We start from the raw sequence: 25,691 nt of genomic DNA, 5'->3' as shown, positions 1-25,691 counted from the left end.
TTTTATCGGCTATCTGACAGATAAATTGCTGAATATTGGCCCGATGATTGACCAGGGCCGAATTAAGTGTGGGGACATTTTCCCCCCAAAAACCTTCCTGCTTCAGTCTCCTGCACAAAGACATCTACTTCCTGTTTGCTGACTTCTGGTGAAGTACCTGTAGTGATGACCGGGCTGATGTCTCCTCCGCTCAGTCGGGCCCTGCTGATGGCCGGCCCGGTGATGTCGGTCCAGTAAACCATCTTCTCCACACAGTCATAAGCCACAGCGATCACCACCCGGTCCTGAGAGAAGGACAGGAGGAGACAGACGGTTTCATTCATCTGGAGACGCTCTCAAAGAGTCTTTTGTCTGAAGTTACTGAACGTCGGAGAGCCATCGGGCTCGAAGACGCCGACGCAGAACATTAACTGACGACTTCTGGTCTTCATAACAGAGAAGAAAAGAGTTGTGAGGCTGAAAGCTGTTGCAGAACAATGAGAGGATTGTTTCAGCGAGCAGGAACGCTCTGAAGTGTTTGAGCTACATTCATGACAGACGGTATCTGCACATATGAGGACCAAATGTCGTCAGCAGGAAAAATCTTTAAAGCCGAGACATTGTGGCTGGTTGTCACTTTGAGTTAGTGGTTACGCTTCAAGGGATCATTTTTGTCACAAATCTCAGTATTGAATCACTCCTGACAGACAATAATCCAGAATCAAAGCTTTGAAATGAGGATTAGATTTTAGTGAAGGTTGACAGGAATAGTCCAACATTCAGGAGGGACAGACGATGAGATGGACGTCAGTTTCTTGTCTGTCAGAGGTCTTGGACATGTTTAGCCTAGCTTAGCACAACGACTGGAAGCAGAGGGAAACTGCTAGCCTTGCTAAAGTAAGTCTGAGTATCAAGATGCAGGGATTTGTTAAGAAACAAGCTTTTGGGTAAAAAACAAGAAAACAGCATTGTAGCATTTACTTAACGATCTGTAGGAGCTGGGGACGTTTTCAAGCAGAAAAAACAACCAAATAAAGTCTCCAGAAGTCCCAGACTGACATGATTTACACCCTTGATGTGCGTTGAGCTCGTGCACCCAATAACAATTTTAGCTTAGCATCGGGTGGTGAGGGTGTGCATGACATCTTTTCAGATCAGTTTGGGATCTCAGGGCTTCTGGAGAATTGGATTACAGCAGACGAGCTGTATGGAGACATCTGATGTCTTTTCCTGAATTATCATTTTAGGGTGAACTGTCCCTTTAACACCTGCAGAATTTAAGATAATAACATCACGCTCAGTTGTACTTTGTTCACATGCTAAACAAAGATGGTAAACATTAAACCTGCTAAACATCAACATGTTAGCATTGTTAGCATGCTGTCATTAGCACTTAGCTCACTTTTTTTAACGTGTTCTGGTTTCTTCTGTTGCTCAAACATCTGTTCATTAATGTAAAACCACCTGCTGATGCTTTGTGGAGGTTTGTTGTGTAAGTGAAATCTAACTGGTCTTACAGGGATGTGCAGCAGCGGTTTGGCCGCCTCCTTTTTAATGTTGTATCCGTCCAGAGGGACGTGCTCGATCTTCCCGCTCTGAGCGAACAGCAGGTGTGTTCCCGGAGCGACGGGGTGAACGTCAGGCCGCGGTGTCGGGCCGACTGGGGGAGGAGTCACTGCCTGGTCAATACCTGCAGGGGAGGAGAGATTATCCCTCAGGTGAGGCAGACGTGGATAACATTCCTGAACTGACACACAGTGTAAAGGTAGAGGAGACTCACACAGTGGGGTGTTCCCGGGCCCGGTGCGGGTGTTGGGGATCTCCTGGCCGTCGGCGTCCACACACCAGCACTGCCCGATGCTGGTGTGGCACTGCGTGGGCTCGTAGGCTCCGCGTTCGTCACACTGAGGGACGTACTGACCGACGGCCGGCCGAGGACGGAAGAAAGAGAACAGACCGGAGTCGGAGGTGGAAGACTGGGCGCTCTCTCTGTGACGCTCACACTGCGTCTTCTCTCGCTCTGCAAACACAATAACAGCTGGAGTGAGACTTGAGTTTACAAGGGGCACTTGAATACACCGTGAAGTTCCTGTTGCTGCCCAGACACTTTGCTGTACCACAGGATATACAGTAGATCTCAGAGTTCACACGTTGCACCTGAATGCACCATGAAGACTGTGTGTGAGACTCAGACAGGAGCACATAAATGACACATGGCGTGCGTTAGGTTCAGACAGCAGCAGATTGACAGATCAACTGTGAGATTTTATGAATTGATATCAGATCATTTAATTGAAGATCGATTTGAAATCAAACCCAGATTTGATCAATCTCATGTCTGCGTGTTAAAGCTGCGGCAGGAGTCTGAACATGATTAGCCTAGCTTAGCATAAAGACCTCAGGACCGTAGTCAAAAGCAGCCGGACTGACAACTAAAACAAGGACAAGACAACAAGAAGAGTGAAAAGCTCTGAGAGGCTTTCTACAAGATTCAATCAAATGTTAGCCTGGTGGCTAGTTCAGATAATATTCACCAGAAATAAACAACAAACAGCCTTCAATGATCCAACAACAGGGAGAAATTGAGTTTGTTACAAAGTTCAGTTTCTCAGATCTGCCCAGAGTGAACCCTCTTCACAAACAAATCAATAAAGGATCTCTGAAAAAGAAAATAAACCAACATGTCCGACGCTGTCAGTTTCCTCTGGTTCCAATCAGCTGATCGTCTTCAACACAAAGGAGAAGAGTCTGGAAGTGATGCTGCAACGCTAAGCTAGCTGCAGGCTAATGCTAAGCTAGCTGTGTCATGTTTGACATCTTGTTTTTTTTCCCTCAACGTTATATGACAGAAAACCTTTTTGTTAAACAAGCTACATGCTAATGTGAGCATACAGTGTTTAGCATGCTCTCATGAGATTTCATCTTAAAGTACAGCTAAAGACCAAAGAACTCAGTTCTTAGTTTTATCAGGTGTTTAATCCCGCCTTCAATGCTCTGATTGGTCGTTTCTCCAAACAGGAAGTGGATATTAATGAGCAAAACAAAAGGCCTGTTTGAATCCCTGAACAAACCAGAGGTCCGAGTACAACAGTCCTGTTCTCAGTCTGTCATACATAACAACATGTTGTTTTTGTTTTATTTATTATTTCTTCTCTTTCTCTAAAATTAAAAAGAATAAAAACGAAAGTGATCAGAAAAGTAATTAAAACTTTACTTCAGTCTAATAAACATCCCACCCCGCAGGTCCAGTCTTATTTCACGGTGTTCTGGATGTTGTTGCCGGTGAACAGACAGATTTTAGTACGTGGCAGCTGCAGAGGAACGTGAGCTGTGGAGACAACCACAGATTAAAGACGAGCAGCAGCCTCTTCATCTCTGCGGTCACATCCAGGGGCCACGGTGACATCTGGACGAGCCTCTCACATCACACTCTTATCCTCAAGGGGATCAGCGAGACGAACCGCAGAGCAGCCATAACAGTCTGAGAGTGTCCTCGCAAGGCAGCGCCACGTCTGCTGCCAACAATCAGCCGCAGGAAAACCACAAACGACAAGAAGAAGACCCCTGAGAGAGGGGCCCGGACATCAAAGACAACCCGTCCAGACAGAAGACACAGAGCTGCTCAGCCTGAGAGACGCTGTGACAAGTTTTGACAGGGGACACAAAGATTATGCCTTTCAGAAGCCAGGCAGGTCATAAAAACGACGAAAATATGACAAAACTCTGGTGCGGAGGAGTGAACTGTAATTAGCTCCGAGCTCCCGACACCTGGAGTCACTGAAGGAGTGTGAAGCTTTGGGTCGACGCCAAACCACCGACACACAACACCAACACACAACAACAACACACAACAACAACACACAACAGCAACACACAACACCAACACACAACAACAACACACAACACCAACAAACCAGACGGAGGAAATAAAGTCAACCAGGGGTTAGTGGATAAATGTGACGCGGCAGATCAGGAGGGAGAGGACTTCAGGTGAACAGGAGGGGAGAGGTTTATTTTCTTTGACAGAGATCCTTTATTGATTTGTCTGTGAAGAGGGTTCACTCTGGACAGATTTGAGGAACTGAACTTTGTAACAAACTGAATTTCTCTCTGTTGTAGTTCACTGTTGGATGACTGAAGGCTGTCTGCTGTTTATTTTATCATTTGAACCTGCAGGATCAAGTCGAGCTGTTGTTGTGAAATATGTGTTTAAAAAAAGTTTGTCAGGACATAAAACCAGCGATCTGTTGATGTGACAGTTTAACAACTAAAGAGCCGTCGGTGTTGGACTTAAAAAATCTAATCGTATTTAAACTTGTAACTGTACGTTAAAATCTTAACGTGGATGTGGAGAAACATGATGCAACTGTAATCTGAACCTCAGGTTGTGTCTTCAATCACTGACTTCAGACTTTCATCTTGTCTCATTGTGACATGAAGCTCAGCTGTGTGTCTTCAGGTGTCTGTTGACGTCTGTTTACATTCTTATCACCAACATCCTTCACTGCTCTGCCGTCGCCTCGTCTCTCGACACCGCAGAGTTTACACAGCGTCCATTTGTCTCCGACACTAAAGCACCCGAGACGTTTCCTTATCGAAGCTCTTTGTCCATCAGGAGACAGAAACGTCTTTGAAGGGACCACACGGCTGCTGTGACATGTTTCAACACGTTCACGTCAGACTGTCCTTCAGCCGGGACACGTCACAGGTCCTTCACTGTCCCCGTTCACAACAAATCTGATTTAAATCTAATTCAATCAAATATAACAGATGTTTTTCTTTAAAATAAACAAAGTGAAGAAAAAAAGTGTTGGTGTCAAAGACGTCTATTGAAGTTAGCATGCTAACCAGCTAGCCCCAGTGGTCCAAGGCTCCTGAGCTAGCAGTGTCAGCAACACGGGTAATTGAGCTAACGGCTAAAGGTAACAGCAGCTACAGTTAGCAGCAGTTAGCGGTTCCTCTGGTGATATCCTGTATGTTGGGAGCGTGACACCAACATATTGCTCCTTTAATCAAACAGATGTTCCTACCTGTAGGATTGCACTGGAAGCCGTCGCCGTGGAAACCAGGGTGGCACTGGCAGGTGTACGATCCCTGCGTGTTGGAGCACGAGGCGTCCCGGTGGCATCGGTCCTGCTGACACTCGTCTACGTCTGAGCAGGAAGGAAACAGACGAGGATGAACATCTCGATATATACTGTCATCATGATGTGAGACGATATCTGGTGTTGTTATGGTTACATGATGATGTCATCAGTGTTGTCTACTGGTTTACAGGCTCGTTACAGGACAGTGATGTCATGAACTCGGTCTGTTCTGCTACTTCCCTCTTACATACTCATTATCTCAACGTTACTGATGAGTATCGATCAGGTGTGTCGCTTTGTTCAGTTTGTTTTCTGACTGAAAATGTGAAGTTTGATTTTGTCGTCCAGTCGGAGCTTTAATGACGATTTCAGAATATACAGATATATATTATGTGTTGTTGATTATTAGGTGTCATGGTGGAGATCTCATCATGAACACATGAAGGTCACTCTGATGTCACTGAGGTGTTTTCACGCTCAGTTTTTCCATTAAAGTCGGGACGACTCAACGTTTCTTTGCCTCGGGACCCAGAACTGAAAGTTGAAGCGATTGTTGTGGTTGCACAAGGAACTTAACCGTCTCGGTCTGAGTGGAGACGCAGAACATTGTACTGACGTATTATAGCCACCTGTAAACATATATATCTGTTTAAGTGTTGATGTTTTCTGTATTCCTACACAGAAGAGCAGCAGATCAGCTGTTTCTTTCTGTCAGCGGCTGCTGTTGAAAACAGAGCGTACACTTGATGTATATGTGTTTAGGTGGCTACATTACGTCCTGCTGCTCAGCAGGACGATGCTCTGCTTCCCCACACAGACGGAGAGCTGACGGTCGGACTACAGGTAAGACCCTCACACACATCAGAGGTCGTCAGAACCATCTCACAGGAGACATCAGCGTGAGCTAACTTCATCTTAAAGCTCCGCTGCAGGTTGAACTTTCATCCAGCTGATATCACAGAGCTTCAGCTGAGTGAGCAGACTGTTAAAAGTCTCCTGTTTTCTCTCTCTGAGCTGCACGAACACTCAGTTCTGACTCCAGAGTCCAGTAGTGGGGGTGGGGGTGGATGTATATATGAGAGATGAGCTGCACAGCTGTGAAGCAGGACTCTACATTTCCTGTCCAGGTGGACACGTTTCCTGTCCCCGGGGACTGAAGTCTTACAGTAAGTTACAGAGTCTGTTCCTCCACATCAGGTCAGGGCTCATCGTATTCTAACTAGCAGGTTGGATTTACTGCAGTTCTGTTTGGACTTTTGGAGCTTCATGGATTCATTCTGGCTTTTGCCGTTTAAGAACGACTTTAAAACAAGTCGTATGTCAACAGTTTGGGTTCGATGCTTTTGCAGTGACACCTGCAGGACTCTGGCTGTTGAGTGTTTGTCTGAGGAGAGTTTACTGAGCTCTGATGAGACAAAGAGACAGACGCAAAGACAAACGCTGACTTCTTTCTGCGGCCGTGAAACCAGCTGCTGTGACCTTCACCGCCGGCTGCATTAATGGTTGTCACGTATCTGAAGTCATAACAGTTGAGACTTCGCTTCGAGGTCTGTTGACACCGACGACACCCGGCTGATAAACCCGGTGAACTCACCCCGACACACCCGGCCGTCACCCGCGAACCCCGGCAGACAGGAGCAGACGAAGGCCGAGCCGCCGGTGTAGCTGCAGAGAGCTCGTTCAGCAACGTCACAGTTATGACTTCCTCTCTGACAGTGGTCCACAGGACGGTCCTCCTCTGCAGGACGAGACAGAGGACAGAGGACAGAGGACAGAGGTTAGGACTGCTACAGAGAGAGACGGAGGTCAGAGGGACGGACAGAGATAAAGTCACAAAAGATAAAAGCAGTAAAAGATATTTTGTGTTCTCTGTTCTGCTGCTTCGCTCTGTCAGTGTTTATTAAATCAGGACGATGAATAAAACCTTCAGTGCAGCAGCTGAGCTGAGTGTGTATTTCTGACTCTTGAGGGCCGAGTACACTTTCAGCTGCAGGTGTGTGTCTCATATTTCCATCGTCAGTTTGAAATGTTTGGTCCATTTACAGTCGTACAAGAACTTTATTGTTTATGTCTGTTGGCGGCTGTTAGAACATCTGTATGTGCAACAAGGGACTCAACAGTCACACACACACTCCGCCCACCCACACAGCTGTCTACACACACACACACACACACACACACACACACACACACACAGTTAAACGTACCGATGCAGGTCTTCCCATCGCTGGCGAACACAAAGCCGCTCAGACACTCACAGCGGAAGGTTCCAGGTTGATTACTGCAGACGGCGTTGGATCCACACACCTGAGGAGTCTCCCTGCACTCGTCAGCATCTGCAGTAACACAACATGACGTGAAGAGTCAACATGTGCGACACACACACCAAAAACTCTCAACATTTTTTTTTATTGTCAGATTTCTGTCCAGTTTTGATTTGATAATCATGTAAATAACACGAGACTTCAACATGAGGCAGTCAACATAAAACAAAAGGCCTCTGCAGATCCAGACCTTCTGGAGGAATAAACACCTGGAGTCACATCAGAGGACAGACTTTACGTCCATCTTCGCTGTGTCTGCTTCGTACATTTTGTCCCAAAAGTGAGGTTATTACTCAACAACTCACAGTCCGTTAATCACTTGGTTCGGCGGTGGTCTTACCGTGGCAGTAGCGTCCGTCTCCGGTGAAACCGTTGGTGCATTCGCAGGTGAACTGGAGGCCTTCACCTGGTTTGCACACGGCGTTGATGTCACAGCCGTGTCTGCCGGTGAAACACGGATTCTGCTCTGGCAGAGCGCCTGTCAGGAGCACGGAGACACGTTAACATCTTCTCGTCTGATTTACAGAATGAGCAGAAAGAGGCAGGTCGTGACTGTGCTGCTCACACACATCGACACCTGCGACTGATCACAAGTGTCACGTGATTGATCGGGATTTTTATGATTCTGGTTTGATTTGAAATTCAAAGTCTGTGGCGTGGAGCCAAAGAAGTTCTAGCTTTAAAAACAACACCACCAAAAAACAAGTCGGTGAGAAGCTAACAGGAAGTGAGGGTCCTCGCTGGCGTTACAGTGAATGTAGTCCTGCCTCTTTCTTGTGCTCAGATGACGGTATTAAGTTTTAATTAGTTCCTTTATTAGATTCTTTAAACATCTTGTTTCAGTCAGTTTACAGCAGCAGATCGTCACAGCTGAGAGGACGTTGGACATTTTTAGCTTCTTAAAGGTTTTATTGATCATCTGATGAGACTAGAATGACTCCACGGCAGAGGAACCAATCAGTCGGTGTCCTCTGGTTCCCATCATGCAGCTGGTGTGTTGGGGCTCCATGTTTGAAGTCTCGTCCAGACCTTCACCTCCTCACAGGAAACACGACCCAGATGTTCCACTTTCTGCCAGCAGACTCCAGCCGAGTGGTGTTTGCTTGTGTAACTCTGAAGCCCCGAGCCTCCTCTCGACAGCCCCCCACCTGCACTTTTACCTTTAACCCCTCCCCCCTTTTACTGAGCGATGCTCCTGATGCCCCTCCCCCCGCCGCCTCCCTCCCCGCTGAGGACTGGACGTTGGTATCTGGTTGGCCTCGGCCGCTGACCTTCACCCCCTGCCAACAGCCTCTCTGATTGCAGCTGAGGAAATACAGCCGGGCTCAGATTACTGTTTGTCTTCCTCTGATGTTCCACTGCAAACACCAGCGAGGCACTAAACTGTCGGAGGCGTGTTTCAGTGCATTCCTCAGGGTAATAACACACATCTTTGTCCTGCGACCGTCCCTGACAGACGACCGGGAGACACGGACGTGAACGCTCTGTTCCATGTTATCAGCCTGCGCTCTCCTCACACCACTGTCATTCATAACAGCTCCTACACGACGGATGGTTCAGCATATTTGTTTTTTTCTTTAACATCTTTTGTCCTCGTGCAAGACACAGATCAGGACAACTGACAACACTCGATGTCCTCTTGTGACGAGGACAGCTTTAGAAAGTCAAGTCCATCCTGATTATTGTTGTCAAGTGACAAATCATTTTGATTGTTCTGATAAATATAATGATAAACAAATGTTTTCAAATGTGACTTTTTGTAATTGATTAAAGTTAATTTTGTGGTGTGGAAGCTTCTCCTCCTTGATTTAATTCAGGTTTATCTTTATTAATAAAGATGTTGTGAGATTTCTTCTTCTTGTTTCAGTATTTTTGTCATTTCCAGCTGCTGGTGAAGTGGGTGTCAGGACTCACTGTGCACAGAGCCGATCCTGTTGCTCATGGCGTAGCGGATCAGGTGGTTTTCAGTGTCGAACATCACGAAGATCTGGTCCACGCTGAGCTGCTGGGTGGACAGCTCCGCCCGGATGGCCTCGCCGTGTGGGCAGCTCTGGAAGGTGATCGTCTGACGCCAGTGGTAGCTTCTGGGCTGGACGGTGCCGTCGGGAGAGGTGATGGTGTAGTCGCGGCTGGAGGAGGAAGTGATGACTGGGGCAGAGGAGAAGCAGAGGAAGAAAACACTTCAACATCAGCAGGTCTATGAGTTATTATTATAAAACACCTTTGTTTGATTATTGAAGTGCCCTTACGATCTCTGTCGTTCTGGTAGATCTCCTTGTATGGGTTGATCTGGACGGAGGACCCCAGCGGGACGGCGGGCAGACGTCCCTCCAGCTCGGTGCTCACCACCAGGTGGTCGTGTTCATCGATTCCTTTAAACTGCTGCTTGATGCTAAGACGCTCGTTACCGGGCTGGAAGATGACTTCAGCCTGCCGGGAAAACACGCCGCCTGCAAGAAAACAGATGACAAGCGACAAAGGGTTAAATAGAGACAATCAGATTTATCATCCAACATCTAAGTCAACATAAACATCTATATCAATCAAATTATTGTGAACATAGCCGTTATTTACATTTACAACAACTACAAGCGTCACAATTTTCGAAATCCACGATTAGATTTGACTTTAAGATTCAAACTTCTTTAAAAAGATGGAGGTATTTTACACAGCTGGACTTTCTCCTGGTGTCTTCTTGCAGGTTCAGGTTAGATCAAATAATAAGACAAAATATAAAATGAGACACCACTAATGTGAACAGAGATTGTCCAGTAAGAGCTCAGCAAATGTAACTACAGTTTCTCAAATCTGTCCAGAGTGAACCCTCTTCACAGTCAAATCGATAAAGGATCTTTGATGAAGATAAGAAACCAACACATCTGACACTGTCAGAGTTTCCTCCAGCACCAGTCAGCTGAACATCCTCATCACACAGGAGAAGAGTCTGGAAGTGACACTGCAGGCTAATGCTAAGCTAGCTGGAGGCTAATGCTAAGCTAGCTGTGTCTGCTGTGAAGTTTTGTTCTTTGAAATCCGAAAATAAAACAACAACACATTAACCGGACTACAGTTCACACAGCTGTCAACACCAACACGTCTCCTCACCGATGAGACTGAAGCCGTTCTGGTAGCCCGGCTGCTCCAGAGCGAAGGCCCAGCCGATGACTCCTCCCAGGGAGGACAGCGGCTGCAGGGACGGGCCGAGGCTGTCAGGGATGTTGCTGATGGCCACGTAAGCCCGTCCGTCATTGGCCACCACGTACGAGTGCAAGTCGTGGTTACTGAGCTCCACAGGCGAAGGCGAGTTCCCGACAAACACTCGGCCGTTCACCTTTCCGTTCATTCTCTGTGGTTTTCCTTTAAAATAATAAAGAGTTGATGACGACAACGAGGAATATTGAACTGTAGTTAAGTGTCTTTCTAGTCACTTCACTAAAAATTCAATCCCATCAGCCTGAGCCGTTTAAGTAACTCTGAAGATTTTCTCACCTTCTGCAACACAGTCCTTCCCATTACCGTAGAAACCAGGCTTGCAGTGGCAGCAGTATCCGTTGCTGTAATCGCGGCAGTCAGCGAAAGCGGAGCATTTATGCCTGTTGTGGGCACACCTCTCCAGATTGTACCCGAATACTGTGAAGAAAATCAAGAACGAACCAATCAGCTTGAGTACAAGGAAGATAAAACCCAAGAACACAACAAGGTGATCCAAAAAACTTTGAAACACAAAAGTTTTGATTCACCATTCACATCGAGACCTTCGTCTTCATCCACCACGATGATCTGGGGTTGGTGGGGCCGGGAATAGGGTGGCACTGGTTGGACTGGTTCAGGTTTGTTGTACCGTGGTTGGACTGGATCGGGGTCAGGGTACCTCGGCTCGACTGGTGAGTATCTGGGCTCAGTGGTTTCAGGGACGGTGCGTCTTGGCTCCAAAGGTTCAGAGACTGAGTATCTAGACTCGGTTTGGTCAGGGTATCTGGGCTCAGATGGGTCCGGGTACCTTGGTTGAGCCCTTTCAGGGTTGGTGTATGTCGGTGTGACGGTCTCAGATTCAGGGTATTCTGGCCCAGACTGACCTGGTTCCTCTGTTTTTTCTGTCTTTGGTTGGGCATACCCTGGTGTGATGGTCTCAGATTCTGGGTAACTGGGTAAGAACTCAGTGGGAGCCTCAGTTGGTAACACTTCCTTTTGTTCTGGAACCGCTTCAGGCTCCTTCGTTGTGAAGGTCACCTCATCGAGCTGTCTTGGCAACATGGTCACAGGAGGTTCGGTGGCGTTACCCTCGTCAGGAAGGTCAGAGTTCACGCCTGGTGTGATGGAGATGAAGAATGGTGCAGAGCCGATCTCGTACACCCAAACTCCTTTCTGTCCCGAGGTCGTCTTTCTAGTTGGACATAGGAAGGACGGACATGATTAAAACTGCACTGAACATAGATGAAGAGTCGTGTTGAGCACAAAACAAACATCTCCAGTCAATGACATCAGATTCATACTCAGTCAGGTCCCTGATCGAAGTCTCTTCATCTGTGGTGACGCGGAAGTACGTCCCCGGCTGGTTGCTCCAGAACCAGCTCTGCACGAGGCCTTCGTTGAAGCCCGTCTCCAGGAGCTTGGTCTCGCCCCCTACTGATGTGGAGTGAAACTGCAGGCCGTCTCTGGGGTACAAGAGGATGGCGCAGGAGGACGACTCCATGGAGGCCACAACCAGCTGGAAAGTGTTTCTCTGAAAGTTCAAAGAAGCAGTTTAATTTGACTTTGGGACTTCAGAGCGAGGAGGACGTGGGTGACGACATCAGGTTTGTGCCGTTGAACAAAAATGTCTTGCAGAGTTTCTGATCTTTGGAGGAAGCTATTCGTGGTCTGTCTGTAGGGAGGCTAACATTAGCTGCTGTAAAGACCGGAGACCTTTGTGCAGAATTAAAAGCTGCTCTGCGTTCAGCTGACAGACGGATCAGGGAAGAGTTAACTTTACACGTCAGGAAGAGATTAACCTTCACAACAAGTGGAGACATTTGAATCCAAAAGGTGCTGCTGAAATAGATAAATTAATACAGAAGCAAAGAAAAACAAAATAACAATTTATTTCACATACCTACATTTATTTTTAAAGGAGCAGTCTGTAGTTTAGTTGAAGGAATGTTAATGAGCAGAGAAAGATCCTCATTGGCTGATTAACAAACTAAATAAACTCTCTTTGTTTTCATGACTGAATAAACAAACTGACCTTAAAGGACAACACAATTTACACTGTTTTACTTTGTTTATGTGTGGCGGACCCTGCCACCTTTCTAGCTTCAAACTGCTCTGAGAACAGCTTCTTTATTCACTGGTGGAAACAGTTTGTTCTTCCCCTAAACTACACTGTGCCCTTTTAATATTATTTTAGGTGCATGTAATGGAATATTATTTTCTTATTTTGGATGTTTTGGTCCCCGTAGTAACGAGCCTCTAATATAAAGGTATCATCTCATGACGAGAAATCATCACATACTTTATACTGCTGCTAAATAAACATGATTTTTCTTGTGCTCATCCATTTTTGATCTCCACTTTTCGATCGAATGCAGACCGACAGCAGTAATTCTTCTTCATGTCTTCGTCTCTGTGCTGACTCTGCTTGTCTGAGACAATTGTGGCGTCCAGCAGTGATCATTACAGCAGGACGCTCTGACATTAAACTGCAGCATGTGGTCTCACTCTGAGGACCAAACTTCTCTGGAATAAAAATCATCACTTATCTTTGCATTGTGGAACTTTTGTTGCTCTCATCCAACGAGCGAGGAGTTATCTCCTACCTACAGTCACCTATCATCTGCAAACTAAACGCTTTCTTAGCCCGGGGCTAAAGGCAGTGTGCCTCCCTCACCTTAGCATCCAGTCCGTCTCCTCGTCCGGAGGTCCCCCTGGCCGCCATGTTCTCCCAGGTGACGATGAAGGCGCTGGTGGGCTCCACGCCGACGTCTCTGGGGAAAGCTTGCCTGATGTGTTGGGCGGCTCGACTCAGCACCTCAGGGCTGCTGTCCCGCCTGAAGTAGACCTTCCCCTGTCCGTCACTGTCGTCCAGGTCTCCCAGCAGGGCCGCAATCATTTTGAAACCGCCGGGCATCTTCCCCAGGTACTCCACCTCAGCCGGAGGCTCGGCGACGGACACAAATCCATTCGTGTTAATCTGGAACAGAAGACGTACAGTTTACTTGTTGATGAGAGGTTTAACACAGTATCAATACAGGGTGGTCCTGTGGATGGAGTACATGTTGTCCAATCAGGCCAGTTCAAAAGAAAAACACACCACCTAATTCTGATTTATCCATATCTGAGAATAAGAAATATTTATTTTGATATGAGGTAGGATCTAATTATTATGATGCTAAATCACAAAACTAAGAGAAGCCAGACTGATTTGATGTTTCTCTGGTTGTGTTTTAAATCATCTCCAGCTGCTTCAGGTGTTCAGCAGAACGCTGCAACTCTGTTTTACTGTGAAGCTCCAGAAATGTTCTGTGGACTACGAGACTTCACCTGACTTTATATCATCAGGAGACGAGGACTGAGCCTGACTTTATATCATCAGGAGGAGACGATGGCTGAGCCTGACTTTATATCATCAGGAGGAGACGATGACTGAGCCTGACTTTATATCATCAGGAGGAGACGATGACTGAGCCTGACTTTATATCATCAGGAGGAGACGATGGCTGAGCCTGACTTTATATCATCAGGAGGAGACGATGACTGAGTTTATATTTTTGTGTGAACTGTTCCTTTAAGAATCAAAACATATATATTGGATCAGGACAGAAGCGTTTGGACCCAGTTCTAGTTAAACGTTCAGATTCTGGACTCTGTCGTCCTCACAGTAACGTCCCACTCGCTCAGAACAAAAGGATCTTTTTAACTTGATGAACTGAACCCCGCCTCCCGCCGAGCGGCTGCAGACGCCTCAGTTACTGTTTGAACACAGTGAACTGTGACCGCGAGCAGCGAAGACAACTTCAGTTTGTCTCAGTGACGCTCCGCTCACATCAGAAGCAGCTGGTATTTTATCTTGTAGGATCTCGTCAACATCCAAGAAAAAGTACAAAAAAGTACAAAAATATTTTTACTGCAATCAATTATTTAGTCTCTTTAATGTCCCATATTATCACTTTTTCCATGAACCCAAGGTGACACCTGCAATCCTCTTGTTTTGTCTGATGAACGGACCGAAAGACAAAAGATTTGAAGTTTTTTAAAAGATATAAAACAGAAAAAAGCAGCAAATCCTCCCACTGGAGAAGTTTTTGTTTAAAAAAATGACTGAAACGATGAATCAATTATTTAAAAAAGTTGCAGGCGAGTTAAAAAAGAAATAAGCTGAACACATGTTGACACACTGACGTGTCATCTGTCAGAGTACAGACTGGATGAAGTGAACACAAAGGAGCTGAAGATAATGTGACTGCAGTCTCATTAATGTGAAAGGCTGAAGAAACAGACGCTTGTTGTTCACGTTCAGCCCACACACACACACACACACACACACACACACACAGAAGAAGACGTCCACTGGAGAGCAGGAAGGACAGACGTCTTCTTAACGTTCACTGTCGATGTCAACAGGTGAAAGTTTTATGACGTCAGTTTAAATACCCTCTCAACTTCATCACAGTCAGCTTCATGTGGTTCAAAGTTTTTATGATGAGCTCGTGTTAGACAGACTGGCCTGACATCAAATATACACAAGAGGTTATTTTGTAGGTTGTTCACTTGGTTTGTCGGTCGGTTGGTCAGTTGAATGGTCGGTTGGCTGGTTCGTTTGTTGCTCAGTCTGTTGGTTCATCAGCAGGATTACACAAAAGCTACTGAACAGATTTCCGTCTAACTTGGGTCTCGATCCAGAACAAACCTCATTAAGTTTCGGTGCAGATCTGGAAAAAGAAACAGATCCAATGTTTTCTCACCTTCTCTAACGTTGTGAGTTCTGACGTTCTTGTTTATTTCTCAGGTAATGATAAATGGATCTTGATGGAAACAATTCAGGGTTTACGGCTGCTGATATCTAATGACGAGTACGATTTGATTGCTCTGAATCTTAAATTATAGTTCAGCAGTTACGGCCGGTTTCAAACTTGGAGACAAACAGGGCTCCAGTTTGATGTTGGATTAGACTTGATTTAATTAAAGGGGACCTTTGGGCCTTGGTGAAGGTATGCACTCTACTGAGTTTTAGTTTCAGTCGATGTTGTGTATCATCTTCAATCTGTCAGCTCTGTATTCACTGAACGCTGCAGAACCTTTGCAGCAGATTCAAGTCGCCGTGTTTATTCAACTTAAAACTTTTGCACAAGAGCATTTCAGAGATGTGTCAGTCTGTAACGTACGCCTCAGCTTACGTCCTCCTATCATTCACACAGGAAGTAAGCTGCAGCTGCTGAGGACAAAGTTCTCCTCCATCCAGAGATGAGCAGCTCCAGACATAAACTGTGTGTCTCACCGTCGTCCGTCTTATCTCCCCGTGTACATTCAAGCAGCCGGAGAGGAGACAGCTGCTCTGTACAGAGATGTGAAGACTTACACAGATAAAACCCTCCTCCTGGTGTCTTTAACAGGTGAGAACATCATCAAACAGGTGAGATGTGTTTCACACAGAAGGTCTTCAGTCCACTCAGAGCTTCAATCACCACATCTTAAGATCCTGTCCGGACAGGAGATGAAATCAGAGCCGAGGGAGGGAAAGCCGTCCTGCTCGACTGGCTCTGTGAAGCCGGACGGTTTGAGTCCCTCCTGAGAGACGCATGAATGACGGCAGCATGTGGGTGAAAGGACGAGTCTCTGCGGCCTCAGCAGGTATCTGACTTCAGAGGAGACGCCTGCAGAGCTGAAGACACTCGAGCCTCATCACAGAGCAGACAGGAAGTCTTTTGTCTGAGCGGAGCAGGCCAACAAGCTAACGACGCTCCCAAAACCTCCAGAGAGGCTGAGCAGACCCAGGAACAGGACCCGGGCCGTCGACTCATCCCAGCTCGTTTCATCAAACACTTCATATCAAATATGCTCCTGAATCCATGTAACTGTACTCGTGAGACCTCAGTGATTGTCTGTTTCATCTGCTCATGCAGCAAAAGAGAAAAGACATTTTCTGGTATCCCTGCCGACGCTATCCAATCAGGACAGAGAGCTCCATAAAGAGGCGGTCCTGTCCCGTCTCTCCGAGGACAGGTGTCCAGTCTATGATTGCATCAATCAGCACAGAGCAGATCAGAGAGTCCGACAGCAGAACGACACAATGCATCCGTCAATTTTCAAAATAAAACACCAGGTGCGGACTCAGGATCTACAGCACAAACAGACAAGTGACTGAACGATTTTAACTACGCAGCTACTCAACCACAGCAGAGCCGCAAAAATAAAGGAATAAAGATATAAACAATCTGAGCAAGTCAAAAAAACAACAAAAACAAAAAACACCTCAAGCAAGCGTACAAACTTTTTTTGCGAACTAGAGGAAGTTCGTTCAAATTTTGCCGTTTCCATAAGAAAGAAAGAGATGCCTCGAAAAAACAGCCCAGCGAGGTGACGTAGAGGACACAGTACGTTACTGAGCGATTTCAAACTCAGCTGAGCTCATTCACATCATCACCGCAGACAAACTTAACTTCTCTGTACAAACTGAAACCCAACATTTTTCCTGTTCACCATCAGTTTGTGAGTCTCAACACATCTTTCTGTTTTACTCTCAAACACAAATCCCAAAACCAAACACGACTCTTAACGTGTGATAGCAGCTTCAGATCATTTCCAGTGTTGACTCTGATCCCAGCAGAGATGTGACTTCATGAAGTAACTAATAAAAAACAGGAAACACATCTGAACACACATTTATTTAATTATAAATAATCAATAATCAATGTAATTTGTGCTTCACAGGCTGAAACAGGCAGAAGGTTTCCTTCGGTCTCCACGTTGGTCGTCTCCGCTGCATTCCTGTGATACTCTGAGCAGCGAGTGACCTGCTGTTCGTACATGTACTGTAATAATACATGTACTGTCTGCGTGAACACTGACATCACACATGTCCGACCCCTGAGATCATCATTATCACTGTGAGAACAGCGGAGGGAGGAAACACGCCGACCGCTGACAGCTGGTTTTTGGACGACAGATGTATTGCATCTATACATTCCAGATGTGTCGACTGTGCGAGGACGCTCCGCTTCCTGTCGAGGGCTGAGCGACGACTGCAAAACCTCCTCCTCCTCTGCAGCTGGAGCCGAGCCAGCAGACTTCATTTTACTACATCGAGGAGTTGTTCTTAAAGCTGACGTCACTCTGAATATCAGAAAGCCTGAAGACTGCAGTGTAGCGGTGATAATTACTGAGGAGCCACAGACCAACAGGATGTCACTCTTCTTGTGGGGGTAGGAGGGGCAGTTAACAGAGGGGGGTGGGCGCTTTATGGACCGCAGAGTCAAAGTGAACAATTAGACTTCACGCTGTGGGAAAATACAGCTGAGAGAGACGAGCACTGACAGCTGGGAGTCCAATAACTTCAGCTTTTTACTAACTCTTGTTGTTCGGACGCTCAAACGCACAGAGCTTTAAATTCTAGTGGAGATCCCAGCGCTGATAAAACACAAACCCGAACTCATCTGGCTTTGAATTGATTAGGAGTGTCACGAATCTCCAAATCCACAACTTCACTTTCGCTTTTGGTTCAAAATTCAGTTTGTTTGCAACAATTTGACACCATCTCAACAGGTCATTGGCTTCATGTCCTGACAAACTCTTCTTTAAAAAGATATTTTACAACAACAGCTTGACTTGATCCTTGTGTCTTTTTGAGTTCAAATAATATTCACCAAAAACAAAACAACAACAAACAGCCTTCAGTGATTCAACAACAAACAACAATAAAACAGAGTTGCAGCGTTCTGCTGAACACCTGAAGCAGCTGGAGATGATTTAAACATCAGATGTCTCCATGCAGCTCGTCTGCTGCGATCACAGAGATCACAACCTGATCTGAGGAGACGTCATTTAAACTCTTTATTAAACTGAAATCTTCACTGTAGCTGCGAAGCTAAAAGAGAGAGAGATAAAAAATAACGTCTTCTCAGGTCAGTTTTGCTACAACTCTGTTTTACTGTGAAGCTCCAGAAATGGAGGATCTGGTTTCTAAATTGCAAATTGATCAAAATTAACTTGAAATGAAAAGTGTTCGATCATTTCATCTAAATCCAGAACGGGATCGATTGTGTTGTGTTCACTCCTGACAGATTTCAGATTTGTAAACTCTTTTGCTCCAGAAATGTTCTGTGGACTACGAGACTGAGCCTGACTTTATATCATCAGGAGGAGACGATGACTGAGCCTGACTTTATATCATCAGGAGGAGACGATGACTGAGCCTGACTTTATATCATCAGGAGGAGATGATGACTGAGCCTGACTTTATATCATCAGGAGGAAATGATGGCTGAGCCTGACTTTATATCATCAGGAGGAGACGATGGCTGAGCCTGACTTTATATCATCAGGAGGAGACGATGACTGAGCCTGACTTTATATCATCAGGAGGAGATGATGGCTGAGCCTGACTTTATATCATCAGGAGGAGATGATGACTGAGCCTGACTTTATATCATCAGGAGGAGACGATGGCTGAGCCTGACTTTATATCATCAGGAGGAGATGATGGCTGAGCCTGACTTTATATCATCAGGAGGAGACGATGACCGAGTTTATATTCTTTGGTGAACTTTTCCTTTAACTTTAGCCTCTTTTGTTCTATTAAAAACTAGTTGGGGTTGAACTCGTCACAGGTTTTAGTATCGCTGAGGAAACTGAGGCTCGTGTTGGCTGGAGGGATTCAACCAATCAACTCAAAGACCAAGAAGATATCAGCTCGTGGGGTAAAAGCAACAGGACAACAAGCATCACGTCTCCTGTCCTGCGAGTGAACTCAAGGTGAACGATGTTAACTGCTTCATCCTCCAACAACAAACTTGATTACATGTCTCCTCAGAGTTAATGAAACAAGTCTCGGGACCAGAGCGAGACCTTCACGATGTCCCATCCACTTCCTGTAGAGACACTGAGTGATCTGTGTGGTCTGAAGCTTGTTTTAACAGGAGGAAGGAAAACAAATGGTGAAGCGGCCGAACAGAGAAGAAAAAACAGTGTCGACGGTGACGTCTCAGTCTGTTGACGAGGTCCAGCAGCTTCAGCAACTTCTGAGCTAATGAGTCGAAAAGTCGTGAAGAGAAAAACGAAAACACTTCTGATTTAGACGAGGAATCTGAATCTGTATTTTGAGGTCAAATGATTAATAGGTGCAAAAAGCTTTGGAAATGTTCTTGTCGATCGCCTCAACTGCTGCTGGGAAACCGCCTGCAAAGGCTGCAACATAATCCTGACGGGCAACTGACTCAACTCATCAAAGCTGCGTCCGCTTAAAATGCAGTTTTTGCCACCGACAGGCTCAAAGTGTCCTACAGAGACGGACCATCTGACTTGTGTCTTAGGTGGGAAAGAGTATGATTGGTTTTCACTCCCGTCACAGGTGTTTACTGGCTCCAGCTCCAACACCTGGGTGGTCACGCTTAGTTTCACTTTGATGCTACGACGCACGCTGAAGTTTAGGACGCTGGCGTTTAAATACTTTTCCATTCGTCTCCATTCAAGCAGAAGTTTTAAAAAAGGTCTGAGGTAAAAGATATGAAAAGGTAACCACCGTAACACAGGAACGTTTTACCAAGAATAGATTAAATAATTTAATCGTGCAGCTCTTCTACACTTTCCAAATATTATCAGACCGATGTCTCGACGGTCGTGACGGTCAAATAAATGTATCCACCATTTTACTGACGCGTCCTTCTCAATGTTAGTTTATAGGAAAAGTCTTTGGGCCGCAGTGCATCAGTGACGATTTAACTGCAGAGTTTGGCCACTATGAAAAAGTGGCTTCACGGACTGGAGCTCTTCCTGCGGGAAAGTTGACGTAGCGGCCAAACTGCTAACTTTGTCTATATTCTTACATTCTTACTTAATTTAGACATGAGCCACACGTCGTCACTGGTGTGGGACAAGAAAAACATCACACAAGGGAAAAAGTCTGAACGCAGCTGGAATATATATAAATAAATATTGCTGTTGGTTTCTGTTATCGGTTATTTTATTGGCATCGGCCATGACAGTCAGGTTATTATCAGTTATCGTATCAGCTGAAAAAATCCATGTCGTGCATCTATAATTTTGGCTAAACCGGAGGTTTGTGCGGAGTTTGTAGTTTATTTCATTAAACCACAACTTTATTCAGTGGTTTCCTCAACGGGAGCAAAATATGAACCAAAAATATATCAAGTTTAGCTTCACTGACACAAAGACCGTCTGCAAACAGAACCATTCATGAGGTAAAACAGCCGGACCGCCTGAGGAGACTTTCTTCTGTCGTACAAATTTGCATTCAATCAAAGTACTAAAAACAACTGACAATGACCCTTAAGCTTTTTAGGGGCCCAGGGTCTGAGGCCCCCGAGGCTGTCGGTGCAGCAGCTTCACTCAAAGTCCAGATTTCCTTCAGTGAAGCCTCAAATCAAATCAAACCAGGCTGAGTTCAACAGTGAGAAAACCGGAGCAGATGTGTTTCAGTGTGGATGCTCAAATCTGGATTAGCCGTCACATGACCTGAGGAATGCATTCACAGTGTGTGTGTGTGTGTGTGTGTGTGTGTGTGTGTGTGTGTGTGTGTGTGTGTGTGTGTGTGTGTGTGTGGCGGCTTGATGAAAGGCTTATCTGTGCTGGCTTTTAATTGACTCACATTCCAGCCTCTGTTCACCGACAATCCAACACCTCCGCCCCTCTGAACAAACAACAGACCTCCACCTGTCTGCTGGCCAGTGTAACTGAGTACAATTACTCAAGTACTGTAGTTCAGAACAGATTTGAAGTACTTGTACTCTCGACTTGAGTATTTTCTTTTCATTCACTTTATACTGTTATATTTACCTCCAGCTTTGCGGGAGCATGTGAATTATTGCAAAAGAAGAAGCTCTGCTCGGTTCTCAGCAGCGAGTCTTTCAGGTAAATGTGAGACGTTTGCATCTTCAAACCCAGAAACCAGGAGGTGAGTTCGCTGAAATCGATGCATGACGTGAGCAAAGAACTATGATCGGTGAAAACAGCAGCACGATGGCGACTGGTCAAATTTGTGGGAAAGTTGCGGTGATTGGACAAAAGACTTCACAGTGATTGGTTGAATTTGAGTGAATTGGTGCGATCGCAACATCATGAAATCCTGGAGGGACCGATTAACACATGCTGTCGTTACGAGTGGTTTAGATTTCTGTAACTGCTTGGCCTCAAAAAACTACAGATGATTCAGAGCGCTGCAGCCAGAATCAAAGAACAGAGATCACATCAGCCGTCCTCACTTCACTTCACCTGCTGCAGGTATCTGAGTGGATCTGTTGAAGTCCTTTCACTCGTCTACATCTAGCCTCTCATTTACGTCCCGTCAGGAGCCCTCAGATCCTCCACCGCCTTTCTCTCAGAAGTTACCAAAGTATCTCACAAGAAAATCTGGAGAAGCCGTTTTCTGCCATCACGACCGTAAACTGAGCAGCACACAGAGAAGTCCCTCTGTATTCTTATAACAAATTAAAAACCATCTTTTAAATTTGACTTTCAATGTGAAGTAAATGCATTATTTACTTACTATCCTTATACTGTATCAAGCGAGTGCGTCACTGTTTTATCATTATTATATATTTTATCTCATCTTTCTCCTGATTGGTTTGTTTATTGTTTATTATTTGTATCCTGTCCTGTTGAACACTTTGAGCTGCATCTTTGCATGAAAAGTTTCTGTATAAATAAAGTTATATTCAAACAGACATTATGAAGGTGTCACTTGGGGCTCTGGCTCGTCACCACATTTCTCATCGATGGGTTCATGAGACAATAATCACCATCAGAGCAGTCGCAGCCTGCAGGGACTCTTTACTCACATACTTTTACTCAACACTTCCAATGTGTGTTATATTTTCCTTCAGTGAACGAGCTGAATGCTTCCTCCTGCACTGTTCACACACCAACACTTCAGCGTGTCGCCACAAAACCACAAATCAAACAGTCAGAGTCAGAGCAGCAGCACTGATGTGGATTGAAACCACAGCAGCAGCTCCGGCTGCAGCGAGACCAGCGACAGACGACTCTTATTTAGCAAACACTCACAAAATGTGTGGAGGTGATTAACAGCCAATAGAAAACCTTATCAGGTGTCAACAAACAAACAAACAAACAAACAAACAGAGAGGGAGAGCAGACAGACGATCAGCTTATCAAACACACTCATCAGGCTGAGAAATCTGCATTTAAAGAAGTTCAAGTGGCAGTTGAAGTCCTTAAAATGACTGAAAGGCAGAAGTTCATCACAGCGTGAGTCAGAGACAGAAACGTGATGTGAGCTGAAGCGTCTGCAGGAGGACGAGCGCTGAAAGCAGCTGAAGTTGTGGGAAGAACTGAGAGGAGCTGAGGTGGAAAAGTGACTGACAGTGATCACTGCATCAAAAGAGCACTGAACAGAGCGATCAATCGAGCCAGGGTCAATGATCAATAATTAAATAGAATCACTTTACCTCTGGAGCGAATTAAGAGGAAAACAAACAAACATCACTTTAAAAAAGCTTCAAAATGTCTCCAGCTTCACTGTAAACCAGCTTATTAACAGCAGCAACAGAATTTAATGCCAAACTCCCTTTAAAAACTACTCGATTTAAGGGAGGGGTGAGGAGCGTAATTCTTCCAGTGGAGTGTGGCAACATTTAGCATTTCAGTGTTGAGCAGTTTAAGTTACTAACACAGACAGACGTCACCGCAGCAGTGACACCACATGCTTCAGATGATTTCTGAGGCTTTGGGATGAAGATCTGCTGGAGGATCAAACATGTTTGTTTGTTTGTTTGTTGTTGAGACGAATAAACAAATATTCTGTTGTAAATATTTATGTTTTTGTTGTCTGACTGCTTTGAACCTTTAATAATGAGTGATTAGGAGGAACTGATGATGCAGCTGCAGCCACACAGCAAGCAAGACGTGAATTAAAGCCGAACCTCGTTTAGATTTCACTCATTTTAAGCGAGATTTGATTTTGATTCATTTCTGATTTAATTGTTGCTGTTAACTCGCTGAAGCTCTGAACAAACAGTCTCCTGTGTCAAACTGTGACTGGAGTTACAGTCAATGATGAGTGAGGTTCGGTCCAGGCGCCGTTACACTGATTCTGGAGCACACATTGGACTTTGATGAATGAACATCGGGATTAAATGAGGAAACTTCTCCAGCTGGAGGTTCAACTCACATAAACTTTGTCGAAGGTGTCGCCGAAGAAGAGCAGGGAGCCGTTCAGAGGCAGCTCGGCGGTGGAGTCCGAGCCGGGCGGCAGCTGCTGGTCCCCGGCTTCTTCTCCGAACTCGAACAGCTCCTCCAGCTCCAGAGCCCGGGTCCAAACACCCAGGCTCAGCAAGCACGACCAGACCCACAACCAGCTCCGGGACCCGGGACTCATCTTCTCTCTTTAAAGCTCTACAGACACGGTCAGACCAGCGGTGCTCCCCCGTGAAGTTAGCCGGGCAGGAGGTGAGGGCAGCGGGCGACACGAGCAGCGCACTCTGCGGCGAACAGGAGCGGACTGAGGCGGGCAGAGAGGCGGGAGGGAGGGACGACTGCAAGAGGAACAGCGGGGTAACAGCCTGGGGGGTGTTTAGGTAACGACCTCAGGACTTCCGGTCAACTTTTTTTCAAAACAAAAGTCTCAACGATGAACACAAAGATCCAATTATTCTTCAGTATGAGTTAAATATGAGTTAAATATGAGTTAAATATGAGTTAAAGCAGAAGCTACGAGTGCCGACAGTGACACGGTGCACTTTATAAAGTGTGTAGTCTGTAGTCCTAACAGCCGGAAATCAGTTAGCAATTTCGCACTTCCGGTTCCCGCGTTGAAGTGTTTTCAGTTAAATGTGTGAAATAAGGTGTGTTACAGGCTGAACACATAAACTCATCATTAAATGTCCACAGTGTAATTATGAAGCTCTTCATGTGTTAAAAACAGTTAGCGGTTGCTAACAAGTGTCTGAATGAGACTACAGAGGTTGTCGGGGACATTAAACGTCCTCACAGCGAACACGGAGACTCGTCTCCTCACTAGTCCGTCTTTACAGGCCCACTTTAGTTACACACTGTTCTCACTCTGACTTTACAACTGGTACATCGATCAGTTTATAGAAACCTGGATAGTAATTGTGCAGTAAGACGCTCAGTGGTGGAGACGTTTAAGTCATGTGACCGTGATGTCGTCTGTTTGTAGCCTAGCATTAGCTTTTTACTGCTACACATTTAATTTACCTTCAAACATCAGAGTGGAGTTCATCTGTGGAGATTATCTGCTGAACAGAACCTGGACGGATCAGAACCTTCAGATTATCTTCTGTAATAATCCAGAATCCAGTTCAATTTTTTCTAACTTTTAACTTGTGGATTTATCTTCGCTCCTGTTTATCGGCCTGACTGCAGCAGTGATCCGGAGGTGACCTCCACTGTCAGGTGCAGGGGCGGACTTACCATTAGGCAAAACTAGGCGGATGCCGAGGGCCCCAAGTTCCTGAGGGCCCCATAAAAATCCTCATACACTTATGGTTAATACAGTTATTACTTATTTGCGCACATTAATTATGTTTTTGATTAAAATCCTCTCGCTAAAATGCAGCAGAATGCTAATCGTATTATGTGTGTGTCGGGCCCCCCCTTCAGTCTCCACTACATTGGATCAGTCCATCTTACTGCGCATGTGCAGAACGGATCCAGGAAGACAGCAGCAAAACGAAAACAAACGGCGCGAAGTGGCGAGAGAAGAAGAGGAGAGTATAGAAGAGACAAGTAAAGAAAAGAGACAGATGAGAAGAAGCTGCCCCAGCCGAGCTGACAAGAGGAGAGAGAAGGAGGAAACAGAAAGCTGATCTCCAAGTTACAGGAAGTGACGACTGTCTTCACTGCGGCTGCGGCAATTGACTCAAAATCAGTGTGGGATCATGTAACTACACTGGCTGCATGAGATACGCCTCTTGTTTTTACGTTTTGCATCTCCAAATATTTTTTATTAATTTTTATAAATTTTTTCTTACACTTCTTCACCACAGTGGTGAAGTGTACACTGACACTTCACCACTGGGTCAGAGCCTGATACTGTGTTTTGTGTGTGTTTGTTTTCAGAATGAGGGAGAGAGACAACGTGAAAAAGGGACAGGAAGAGAGGGACAACAGG

The 25,691-nt window shown here is 45.6% G+C and overlaps 1 protein-coding gene and 1 long non-coding RNA gene across 4 annotated transcripts in view; one reads left to right on the top strand and one right to left on the bottom strand.

Moving 5' to 3' along the window:
• Positions 1–24,963, bottom strand: part of LOC311265393 (nidogen-1-like) — a 32,494-nt gene extending 7,531 nt beyond the window's left edge. The window contains exons 1-16 of one of the 3 annotated variants that reach the window (XM_084367004.1): positions 24,776–24,963; positions 23,730–24,120; positions 13,257–13,559; positions 11,884–12,113; positions 11,131–11,774; positions 10,880–11,020; positions 10,496–10,747; positions 9,640–9,840; positions 9,305–9,538; positions 7,731–7,868; positions 7,274–7,402; positions 6,661–6,804; positions 5,010–5,132; positions 1,760–1,999; positions 1,497–1,669; positions 158–284 (exon numbers count right to left, since the gene is read on the bottom strand). In XM_084367004.1, the coding sequence (XP_084223130.1) occupies positions 158–284; positions 1,497–1,669; positions 1,760–1,999; positions 5,010–5,132; positions 6,661–6,804; positions 7,274–7,402; positions 7,731–7,868; positions 9,305–9,538; positions 9,640–9,840; positions 10,496–10,747; positions 10,880–11,020; positions 11,131–11,774; positions 11,884–12,113; positions 13,257–13,559; positions 23,730–23,936 (3,286 nt within the window). In that variant the 5' untranslated portion in view covers positions 23,937–24,120; positions 24,776–24,963. The remainder of the gene's footprint in view (positions 1–157; positions 285–1,496; positions 1,670–1,759; positions 2,000–5,009; positions 5,133–6,660; positions 6,805–7,273; positions 7,403–7,730; positions 7,869–9,304; positions 9,539–9,639; positions 9,841–10,495; positions 10,748–10,879; positions 11,021–11,130; positions 11,775–11,883; positions 12,114–13,256; positions 13,560–23,729; positions 24,121–24,775) is intronic. The other 2 variants (XM_084367005.1, XM_084367006.1) reach the window with 2 other exon arrangements.
• A 65-nt stretch (positions 24,964–25,028) lies between these two features.
• LOC311266111 overlaps positions 25,029–25,691 on the top strand; it is a 1,206-nt gene continuing 543 nt past the window's right edge. The window contains exons 1-2 of the long non-coding RNA XR_014623662.1: positions 25,029–25,460; positions 25,640–25,690. This is a non-coding gene — a long non-coding RNA (uncharacterized lncRNA). The remainder of the gene's footprint in view (positions 25,461–25,639; position 25,691) is intronic.

This window comes from Pagrus pagrus (genome assembly GCF_965226575.1).
Source record: "Pagrus pagrus genome assembly, chromosome: 2".
In the NCBI taxonomy this organism is placed as follows: domain Eukaryota; kingdom Metazoa; phylum Chordata; class Actinopteri; order Spariformes; family Sparidae; genus Pagrus; species Pagrus pagrus.
This window is presented reverse-complemented; position numbering and strand designations above follow the sequence as displayed.